The sequence below is a fragment of the Hyperoodon ampullatus genome (assembly GCF_949752795.1).
Source record: "Hyperoodon ampullatus genome assembly, chromosome: 12".
NCBI classification, from domain to species: Eukaryota; Metazoa; Chordata; class Mammalia; order Artiodactyla; family Ziphiidae; genus Hyperoodon; species Hyperoodon ampullatus.
The window spans coordinates 29,249,174-29,261,301 of NC_136925.1; the positions used below are offsets into that span (position 1 = coordinate 29,249,174).

General features: G+C 40.8%; 1 protein-coding gene across 2 annotated transcripts in view; it reads left to right on the top strand.

Moving 5' to 3' along the window:
- The window catches only part of KLHL32 (kelch like family member 32), a gene marked incomplete at both ends in the record, with an annotated part of 177,836 nt that overhangs the window by 67,848 nt on the left and 97,860 nt on the right, over positions 1-12,128 (top strand). For both annotated transcript variants that reach the window (XM_079716580.1, XM_079716581.1), the window contains one exon: positions 11,265-11,363. In XM_079716580.1, the coding sequence (XP_079572706.1) occupies positions 11,265-11,363 (99 nt within the window). The remainder of the gene's footprint in view (positions 1-11,264; positions 11,364-12,128) is intronic.

Consider the following 12,128-nt stretch of genomic DNA (forward strand, 5'->3'; position numbering starts at 1 on the left):
GCCAACATCAAGAGAATGGGAGTCAAGCCACAGATTGGGAGAGAATATTCACAAAAGACACAGGTTACAAAACTGAGCATATTCTGACCATATAATCTAGCAATCATGCTCCTTGGTATTTACCCAAAGGGGTTGAAAACTTAACATTCACACAAAGTAGGCAAATGGATAAACTGATAAACAATGGAATAGGATTCTGCACTAAAAAGAAATGACCTATCAAGCCATGAAAAGACATGGAGGAACCTTAAATGCATATCACTAAGTGAAAGAAGCCAACCTGAAAAGGATACATACTTTGGGATTCCAACTATATGACATCTTGGAAAAAGCAAAACTATGGAGACAGTAAAAAAGATCAGTGGTTGTTAGGGGCTTGGGAGAGGAAGGGATGAATAGGCGGAGCACAGAGGATTTTTAGGGCAGTGAGAATACTCCGTATGCTACTATAATGGTGGGTACATGTTGTTATACATTCATCCAAACCCAACACCAGGATTAAACCCTAATGTAAACTGTGACCTTCAGGTGATAATAATGTGTTAATGTAGGTTCACCGATTGTAACAAGTGTACCACTCTGGAGGGAAATGTTGATAATGGGGGAGATGATGCATGTGTAGGGGAAGGAGATATGTGGGACTCTATACCTTCTGCTTCATTTGTTGTGGACCTAAGAGTGCTCTAAGAGATCACGTTTATTAATGAAAAATTAAAATTAAACTTTTAAAAATGCAAGTAAAAAGTTTATCTTAAACCATTCTTAGCTCACAGGCCACACAAGAATATGTGAAAGGAAAATTTGATCTGTTACTTGTAGTTTGCCAACTGGACTCATATATTTTTGTCTACTTGATATCTCTATTTGGATGACTAATAGCCATCCAGTAAGCCACAAACTTAACATATCCCTGAAATGGAACTCTTGATCTTCCCTCCAAACCTGTTCCTTCCTTTGTTTTACTCTTGTCAGTTGATGGCACCACAGTCTACCCGGTTGGCCAAAACCTAGACTCTAAGTGCCATAAGATGAGGAAACTTGTCTTCTTTATGGTCATATCCATAGTGCCTAGAAAGGTGTCTAGAGCACTGTAGCACTCAGAAAAGATTTGCTGTTTGAATGGGTGAATTTCTCTGCCTTCAGTTTCTTCATTTTCCATGTGGGGTTAATATTTACCTTGCAGGAGTGAGGAGTGGGGAAGAGTATAAGAAGGAGAGATAACATGTATGACATTACCTCACATGGTACCTGGTACATAGTAGGCAATGTGTGAACACTAGAAATAGGGTCATCATTTGTGAAGTAGGTTTATTTTTTCCTGGAATTAATAACAACAATAATAACAATAGCAGCTACAATTTTTTACCCTGTGAAACATGCCAGGGATTATTCTAAAAATTTTACCAGGATTATCTCATTTTATCCTTATGAAGACTTTAAGAAAATAGATAGTAGTTATCTCTCATTTTTTTATACGATGATGCTAAAAACATACATGTTAATGACTTGCCCACATTCCTACAGTGGCCCCTAGAGCCATACTTTTACCTCCACTCCTTATAAAGCAAATGCAAGGAATTCTCCAAATGAACATGGAATTGGATATTAATGATGTATTTTTCCATGTGAAAAATTATTCTACAGCTTCCTTCAATGCAATGAGGCATCCCTAGCCAAGTGCTCCTATAGTATCCTGTGTCCACGCTATCTTGGCATGGATTACACCACAGCGTAATGATTCCTTTTGGCTCTTTGCTTCTGCCTCTACTGAAGCACCCAGCAGTGACACAGTAGTAGCCAACTATAAATGAACATTGGCACCAGCCCTGTTCATTCTTCTGGAGGCCTTCCATCTTTGGATATCAGTATTTTATTTTTTTATTTTAATTTTTATTTATTTATTTTTGGCTGTGTTGGGTCTTCATTGCTGCGAGGGCTTTCTTTAGTTGCGGTGAGCAGGGGCTACTCTTTGTTGTGGTGCGCAGGCTTCTCATTGTCGTGGCTTCTCTTGTTGTAGAGTATGGACTCTAGGCGTGTGGGCTTCAGTAGTTGTGGCTCACGGACTCTAGAGCACAGGCTCAGTAGTTGTGGCACACGGGCTTAGTTGCTCCACGGCATGTGGGATCTTCTTGGACCAGGGCTCGAACCCATGTCCCCTGCATTGGCAGGCGGATTCTTAACCACGGCACCACCAGGGAAGCCCCAGATATCAGTATTTTAAAGTAATGTTTCTTTCTTCTTTGGCCATGCTAGCGTTGTAAGAAACTAGCTCTGTATGGAGAAGCCCAGATTCATTAGTAAAGCTTAATGCGATGAAACCTCCCATGTTCATCACACTTGAAAGAGCACTGGTTATAAAAGTGAGTCTTAATAATTAATTTGACTTTTCTTATAACCTGTAATAACCTTCATGTTTCATCATATTTAATTGCTGGGACTGCTTTTTTCTTTTAGAGTTAGAAACTATCAAAAACTTGTTCTGCCTTTTCAAATAATTAGGCCAAATTTTTAAAGTAATGTTATGTATATATAATTCATCTTTACATTTTGTTAAGTATTTTGTTAATTTAAACACTGAAGAAAACTATGCTGGAAATGACTGTCTAACAGAACTATTGATCTTAGAACTTTGAAATGCCAGAATTATGCTAATGCAGAAGGGGCTAAAAGAAAATGGGGCTTGCTCATATGAGGGGACCAAGTTTTTTCATACGAAGAATTATTTCACCGTTTCAATGAAATAGGGCATCTCCAGCCAAGTGCTCCTATAGCAACTTGTGCCCACCCCTATCTTAGTATGAATTACACCACAGCTTAATAATTCCATCTGACTCCTTTCTTCTCTCTCTACTTGAGACCTACCTCAAGTACTGAATCCATCACCCTTCCACATGTCCCAAAATGGGAAAGGAAGAATGAGTAGCAACATCTACAGACCTTGAGGTTGCATTAATGGTAATAAATAAATTTTTTGCAGGACAGCATGTAATGCAAATGTAATTACATTCCTAGTAATGTAATACTAGTGTCCTTATCTATTTAAGGTTTCTTCTTGGCATCTTAGAGCCTGTGCTTCTGCTACCTGCCTGTAACCTTAGAAATTTCAAATGACCCAATGAGGATGTGTAAACTTGTGAAGGAAGATAATAGAATCTCCAAGTGATTTCCACACCTTTCTTTTTTTCGCTAGTATGTTTTTATTATGGCTTTACCTTTGTGGTTTTTAACATTTTTTCAAAATATTCTGAAAGTCAAGTCTAGTTTTCTCTTTTTTCATATTCTAATAGATGGAAAAGTTGATTGCTTTTTCATAAATTGAAAATAAATTAGTATTTTTAAATGTTTGGCTTGAGATCTTGTAGAAATTTGTACAAGTGTACTATGTTTGGAAGAAAACCACCTGATAAAATTTGTAACTTAAGGAATCAATAGTCAAATCACGAATTTATTATATACAACATCTAACCAAAAGGTGACCTTTTTTTGGGCATATTACTACAACTGTTAGTTGAAATGTCTATTGTGTCCTCTTATTTAACTCTTTCAGCTGGGTAATCCTTGATGAGGATTAGCATGTGACCAGGCTCCCCCATGGAGACTTTTGACATCTTCTAACATTTTCTCCAGGACCTGTATTTTTCAATCCTGTAAATTTCTTTACTAAGTAATTCCTGAGGTATTCTTCTAGAATGTTCAACAGCAATGAACATGAAATAGGATGGACCCTGCCATCAAAGTCTCATAGGTAAAACATAAGATAAAACACTCTCACATAACTCATTCAGGGCAAAAGCACTTAGTTACATGAAAAAGAAATAGATAACAGTTAACATTTATTACAGATTTATATAAACATATACTGTGCTAAGAGCCATGGTGGCATATACTCTGATTGCCTGCACAATCCATTTCCTCTTTTTTCTTTATATAGAGCTCCAATTTAATTTGGGACAATAGTGCATCTAGCTTTTCTTTTTTTTTTTTTTTTTTTTTTTGCTATTAACTTGTGTGCATCTAGCTTTAAAAACTCAATTTCCCAGGTTCTTTTACTGCTTTGAGTAGCCACATTACCTAGACCTGGCAGATGAAATGTCAGTGGAAGTCTGAGTGGTAGTGTTCATATGAAACCTGTTGTTTTCTAATAAATAATGACAGACTCAGCTGGTATACTATTTCTGTTTCTTTGTCCTCTCTTTTCTTTCTGCTTTGAGTGCAGATGCAGTATGTGGAGGTGTGGCAGCCTTTTTGTGACCATGAAACTACAGGCTAAGATTGGCCAAGTAGGAAAGTGCAAGGAGCCTGGTTTGTTGGCACTCCAAGCTACCTAATTCATGTTTTGTGAGAAAAATAAGTTCCAAATTGTTTAAGCCATTTTGCTTACACAGCCATACACAATTGTTATAATACATATGCATTTTCCCAGTCCTTAAAACAATCTTTTGAGGTAGATATTTTAATTTAATTGTATCATTGAGGAAACTACTCAACTGATAATTGAGTAGTTTTCACAATATCATTCTGCCAGCTAGTATAGGAGCCAGGATTTGAAGTCAGGTGGTGTGACCTAGAGCCCATGGGCTAAAGCCCATGTTCATCAGACATCTCTGGTGGTTTGGAGTCCCAGGAGGTTAATCCCAATTGCATATTGGGGTGAAAGAAAACCTTGCAACACTTTATATAGGAAATGGACTTAGAGTTGAATTTTGAGGAATGGGTAGGATTTTGACATATAGAGATTGAAAAAGTTAGGAGAAGGACATTCAAGGTAGAGAAAAAGGTATTGCCTATATGTGGAGAACAATGGGCTGTTGGCTTTAGCAAAGGAAACATAAGGTTGCAGAATTGGAAATAAGTCTTATAAATTAGGTTGGGACCACATCATGAGAGTTTCTGAATACAAAGACAAAAAGTTTGAACTTCTAATATTCATAAATTGGGACCTGATTTATGGAGAACTACTGAATTCTGATCCGTGTCACTTGGCTCAAGCATTTCAACAGAAATATTTATGAACATTTCCCAAAATGATAAATACATCTAGAAAGTAGAATTCATATACTTTATTATCCTTATTTGAATTATTATTATTTTTTCTTAAAAATAAAGTGTCTGTTATAAAGATGCGGTATATGAGTAATTTAGAAAATCCTTTTACTTTAAACATAGGCGCCACCTTGTGGTTTAAAAAATCCTTAGTGTAATGGCTTTGAAGCAAAAAACTAAATTGATGGCAATTTCTCATAGCTAGATCTTATGGTTCAAATTCGGTCTATAAGAAGTCTTTTGAAGAACTTTATACAAAAGATTTTATGTGTCTTGAATAAAAGTTATTTATGCTGTTGTGGCTTCCCTGGTAGCACAGCGGTTAAGAATCCGCCTGCCAGTGCAGGGGACACGGGTTCGAGCCCTGGTCTGGGAAGATCCCACATGCCGCGGAGCAACTAAGCCTGTGCGCCACAGCTACTGAGCCTGTGCTCTAGAGCCCACGAGCCACAACTCCTGAAGCCCGTGCGCCTAGAGCTTGTGCTCCGCAACAAGAGAAGCCACTGCAATGAGAAGCCCTTGCACTGCAATGAAGAGTAGACCCCGCTCACTGCAACCAGAGAAAAGCCCACGCGCAACAACGAAGACCCAACACAGCCAAAAAAATAATAAAATTAAAAAATAAAATTAAAAAACAAAGTTATTTATACTGTTGTATTCAGTTTACGTGTTTTGATTTATCAGTTCAAAATTGTGATAATTTGCCATTTTTCTATGTTACACAGAAAAAAACATCCCAAAGAAACAAGTATAAAGAAGAATAAATGTGCTCATTTATTCTTATAAATAGCCTTAGGCCACAGCTAATTTGCACTTACATGAGAGCTTTCAAAAGTGCTTGTGTTCCTGTGTGCATAGTTGTTTGTTTGGCTTTAACGTGTTCGATTCCTTCAGGCTACTCTATCCACAAACCCAGAAGTAAGTAATTTAAACATCTCCTAAGGCAAGAAATGAGGAAGATAACTTTGAAGAACTGAGATACAAAAATTTTTTCAAGATGCCAACTCACCTATTCATAAAGCAGGAAAAAAGGTCACACTGAGACTTGCCATGGCTATTAAAGACAGTCCCTACTAGCGGCTACTCCAAGAAGCAAGGTAAAAGTGAGAGGGAAAATAAAGAGAAGAAAAGCAGCAAGGAGGCAGAATTAAAAGGATGCATGGACGCTTGGTGATTTGGGAGAAGGAGCTGAAGAAGGAAAGGCAGGAATGCCCTGGGGTCTGTGTGCTGCCTTAGTGCAAGCCCGGTGAGGCCTGGGCACTGGCGGAGAGGGCCCATCTCATCATAGGCTGTGCAGAATCTCACCTCACCTCCTACACTCCTCTTTCATGAGTGTCTGGCCTCGTGTCCTGCCTGAGGTTGTCGCTGGGACCAGGAGCCCCAGTCTCATTCCAGTTTGGAAGGCCTTCATTAGAGATTGTGCAGATTCAACCCTGCTCGGATCGGTGGCCAGATGACACCTTTGGACTGAGTTTTCAAGAGTGCCTCCCTGTGGCAGGGCAAGTGGACCCCTTCACGCCTGAATTCTGATGCAGGAACTCTCACTGGTGTCTTTGGAGACCACCGCCTTCAACTGCAGTTGTGGCTTTTACCTCTGTTACTTTGTCACCACACCCAGTGTCACCCTGACTACAGCCACTGACCAGTTCTTATCCTCAGTTGATCAAAATGAGTGCAGAGTCTCAGCATTGGGGGTAGGGGTCTGCTGTGGACCTTTCCACAGTTCACCTGGCCTAGCGTGCCACCAGCTGCAGGAAAAGCTTATGTAATGAGATTGTTACCTCCCCAGCTAGTACTGTCCAGCTCCCCTCTTTCAAGTTCAGCCCCCTGTATTCTGTTACCTGGAGGTCAGGTGTGAGTGGGTGGCAGTGAGAGCATACTGCATACAGATGGCCTATGAGCAAGAGGCGCCCGTGCCTCACCTGAAATTGCATCAGAACCTCTTTGTCCAATCTGAAGACATGCCCCTCTGTCTCCACCCAGGCAGGGGAGCGTCGCTGAGGAGAGAGGCAATGCCCAGCCCAGTTGGGTGGCTTTAGTGGTTTTCGTCTTCCCCACTGCTTTCTGGACCACTTGGCTTTATGCATCCTGCATTTCTTGATCTCTTTTGTTATTCAGACATTTGCCTTGTCCACTGTTGATGGCTTGTCTGAGCCAAGCTCCTCCAGTCTGATGAGTGACTAGATGTGTCAACCTCTTCCTCCTCCACCACTCTGTGCTCTGAACCGTCAGGGGATACCCTTCCCTCCTGTGGGTGGTCCTGGAATGATCCTTCCCCCTGTCTCTTCTGCTGTGAGTGCCAGACTGGATGTGGATGGGTATGCGTTTCTGCAGCACTTAAACTTAGCGATCTTAGTTGTCATCCATAAACTGACGTGGGGGGAAGCCATTCCTTCTACAAAAGGCCATTTCACCCAGTTCTTCTAGGCAGCAGATAGATTCACCTTACTATACCTCGTGAGCAGATTGGACCTTTGTTCTTCTGCCCAAACACAAATTCTCTGGAAAAATATATGAGGACAACCAGTCACCAAAGAGCAACCAAGCTGAATTTAAAAGACTAGTGTAAGTGGAACTTGGAAATGCTGGTTCTGTTTCTGTAAGTGAGACCCAGCTTTTCTGCTAGGTTTCTTTCTTTTTTTTTTTTTTTTTTCTTCAAACCACTCCCTTTATCTGTTAGAAAAACGTATGTTATAATGAGAGATGAAAAAAAACTACAGAACGAAAAACAAGAAACAAAAACAAGAACATTCTCAGTATGGATTTCTCTTGTGAGGTTTCTCCAGTTGGCCCGCTGGACGTGTTATACGTGCTACGGAATATTCATCTTGTCTCTCTGTGATATTTGTCTTTGTGCTAGGCATTACTGAGCCTTAGCGGTTATCATGAATGCCAGTTGTGTGAAATAAGCGCAACTGACAGGATTTAAAGGCTAAGACTAGCCTTTCTAATCCATCTATTCCCCATTCTGTGCCTTAGGCCATGCCTCTTCTGTAAGAACACACTGCATCCTTGCTCCTGTGAAGGGAGCTGCAATAATTTCCTGAATGTCAGTCAAAATCTCTCTGCGTGAGGAGTTGGAGAAATTCAGATTTCTCCCTCTGACTAGGCAGGAAAGGAGCTATAAAGAATTTTCAGAATAAGATGAGGGTTGGTATTTTTGCCACACGTGCTTAGCTTTTTCACTTCTTTAATAGTTCAGAAATAAAATGTATAGTCCTTTTCCCTCTCTCCTCTCATGTTAGGCTAATGAATAAAATTAATTCTGAATTTAAAAACGTATCTAGAGGACTTCCCTGGCAGTCCAGTGGTTAAGACTCTGAGCTTCCAATGAAGGGGGTACAGGTTTGATCCCTGGTTGGGTAACTAAGATCCTGCATGCTGCATGTGGTGAGACCATAAATAAAAATAAATAAATAATTAAAAAAACCATTCTAGACATAAATTAATTCATCAATAAATTATTATAAGGTAAATTCATCGATATTAAGTGAAAGCTTTTTGTTTGGCATTGTTCTAAGTGCTGGGTATACAAAATGGACCAAGTCCCCGCTCTCCTGGATCTTATATCCTAGTGAGTGGAGGAACAGAAAATCATCAAATAGACAAATAAATATGTACTATGTTGAGAGATGTTAAGTGCTGTGAAGAAGAATAAAGCAAAGTAAGGAGATTGGGAATGGGGTGGTGGACATAGGATGGTCAGAGAAGCCCTCTCAGATAAGATGATATCTGGGCAGAGGTCTGAAGGACGTGAGAGAGTGAGCCTCTCTGACGTCTTGAGGAAGAGTGATCCAGGCAGAGAAAACAGCTAGTTGTAAACACTAAGGTGCTCAGCGTATTCAAAGAACCTTGTATGGTATAGTGAAGACTTCGGATTTTTTTTTTTTTTTCCCAATGAGATTAAAAAAGTCGGAGAGTTCTGAGTAACAGAGTGACATCATTTCATTTTGTGTTTTTAAAGCACCCATTTGATTCATATTATTAAAAAAACAGTGCGAGGAGGCAAAGGAGAAAGCAGTTCAACTAGTTAGGAGGCTATTACAGTAAATCTGGGAAGACAGTGAGTTGGACTAGAGTGATAAGGATGGAAGTGCTACTGAGTGTGATTGGATTCTGGAACTATTTTGAAGATAGAGCTAACAGGAGTGGCTGATGGATCAGATGTGAGTTATGAGGAAAAGAAGAGGAATCAAGAATGACTCTGGGGTTTTAGTGTAAATAACTGAGAGTTGCTGTTTGCTGAAATGGTGAGATTGGGGTAGGAGCAGGTTTGGCGATTGGTGGAGAGGATGAAGAGATCAGTTTGGGGCACGTTGAGTTTGAGCTGCCCATTAGACATCCAAGTGGTGATACAGAATAGGCAGTTGAATAACAGAGTCTAGAGTTCAAGGGTGAGTTTGGGGCTGGAGAAAGAAATTTGAGTGTAATCAGTGTGTAGATAATTTTAAAGCCATGATATCATCCACGGAGTAAGTAGAGAGAGGAAAGAAGACATCTGGGGACTGAGCTCTGGGCATCACCAAAGCTTACAGGTTGGGAAGGAGATGGAAAGGGACTCGTTATTGAAGTAGAAGAAACCAAGAGAGGGAGCGTTGTCCTAGAGGGAAGGGAAGAAATCACTCCAGAAGAGGAGCAGTCAGTTTTGCTAACTGCTGTTGGCTTGAGTAAGATTAAATATTGAGAAATGGCTATTGGTTTCAGGGGTCCCTGGTGACCTCGACGAGAGCATTTTTAGAGGAGCAGTAGAAACAAAACTCAACAGGAGTGGGTTTGAGACAGAGCAGCGCAGAGCAAACAGCAGCATTTTATATAGACAGCTTCCCTGAGGAACTTTGTTACGAAGGGGAGCATGGACGGATCTGTGGGTTCAAGGGAGGGAATTTTTATTTCTTAAGATAAGAGCTATAATGGCATATTTGTATGCTGATGGGAGTTATCATCCAGTAGAAGAGAACAGATGATGACGCAGGAACAAGAGGGGATGGTATCAGGCAGAGGGAGATGGGATCTAGTGCACAGGGGGAGTGTTGAGGAGAGGAAGATGTGCTGGTACAGATATGAGTAGGTGGCTTGGTAGACTTGGTGGTGGGAGCCTTGGGAAGATCATGAGGTTGAAGTAAGGAAAGAGACGAGGAGGTGGAGGCTTGAGGAAAGAGGAGCGTGTGAGAAGAAATAGAGGGTGAGAGCGAGCTGACCCCATCAGTGTTTTTCAGGCTTCCCTGCGTCAGAAGCACTGGCTTCCCTGCATCAAAAACATCAGTTGCTGGGCCTCACCTGAAACTTTCTGATTCAGTTAGGTCTGGGGAGGTGCCCAGGAATTTTCAGCTTTCACGAGTTCCCAGGTGATGATGCTGATGCTGGTCCAGAGACTAGACCTTGGGCATCACTGGGCTCGGGAAGTGAGTTAGGATGGCTGGAGCAGCCCTACAGGCCTCCTGTGTCTGGCAGTCTTGCATGTAAAGTGAATTTCGTCAACTTAGTTGTGTGTTTTTCTCCAGCCCTATTCACCAGCTCAGGAGCTGGCAGCAGTAGGCACAAAGTTGGACCTAACCAGAAAAAAAGGAAGAATTGGTATCACCAGTGTATTTGGGAAGTTTTGCTTCTCTGTGATGCCTTTATATTCTGAAAATACTATTTCTACATATTTTATTTGAAACATAAAGGATTAGAGAATCTGAGATTGAGGAGGAAAAAAAATGAAACTTTGTGGTTGAGGTTTACTATTGTAGGACTTAGAAGTAAAATGGAGAAATATCCACCTCTGGTCCTGTATTTCAAGGAGAACTGTAAGCCCCATTTCTCTAAAATACCTGTTAACCATACTGTTTCTGTGATTTACTGAAGAATAACATTCTGAAATATACTTCGAAAAACTAAAATTCAGTTCTTTTGTGTTTATAAGATTATATTCATCATAAACTGAATTTGAAGACTATTATATTGTTCTTTGCAAATGTTCATATCCTCCTACAAAAATAAGTGGTTAAGTATGGAGCCTTATACACCGGATATGAGTATTGGAAATGAGAACTTGGCTGTTAGAATAAGGGCCACAGCTCATTAATCAGAATAGAAAAAAAAGAACTGGCTTCCATAATGAGGAACAGTATTAATTCAGGTATAGTATGTTAAGCAGCAATTTAAATACAGTGTATTTGCATAGTAAGCAAGTATTCATTTTTAAGTAACTGATAGTTTTCTTTTATTAAAAAAAACAGATTTTGTTGGAGCCAGGCGTGATCCAGGATGTGTTAGCAGCTGGCAGTCACCTACAGCTGTTGGAGCTTCTCAATTTATGTTCCCACTATCTCATCCAGGTATGTGAGCTTGCATCCTGCTAGTATGCCCTGCACATTCCTTCTCCCTGCAGTACCCCACCGACTGGAGCCCAGTGACAGGTAAAATGGAAGGGGGGGTTGGTGGGAAATGTGGCCTGTGGTGGTAGAATTTCTCCAGGACACAGGCTGAGAGGCTCCTAAGAGGGCAGCTGCAGCTCTCATGTCCTACTTCCTGTCCCCGACCCTCCCTGCCCACCTCACTACCCTTGGGCGGCAGAGTAGCTCAACAACCACACACAGGGTTCAGTACTGGGGTCCTGGGAGATGACGCTGGGAAGGGTCTTGATTTGAAGCAATGCTCTCTGGTTGCAGAAATGCGTGAGAAGTTGGTTAGTCATTTAAGATTTCAGTAACAGTAGCTAACATATCATGAAGTCATACATAATTAATTGCTGCATGAACTTCCCGGGCAGTAAATGCTGGAGAGATGATGAGTGATCTGTGCATTCTTGCCCTGATTTGCTAGGGTTTCAGGAAAGGCTCTGCGAGGGGGAGGGAGAGAAAACTCCCATCCACCGAGCACCTGCTGTTTGCTCGCCGATGCTTCACGTTTGGTCCTCACAACAGCGTGGCACATTTTTATAGGCAAAAAAATCAAAGATTTGAAATATACCCAGTTTGCCCAAAGTGACATAGCTGGTGAGTGATAGGCCTTTCTGATTCCAAAGGCCTTTTTCTCCTTCTTGAATGAAAACCCTTTGTTTCAATAGGAAGATATGGGACATCTTAGGCAGATAGTACGGA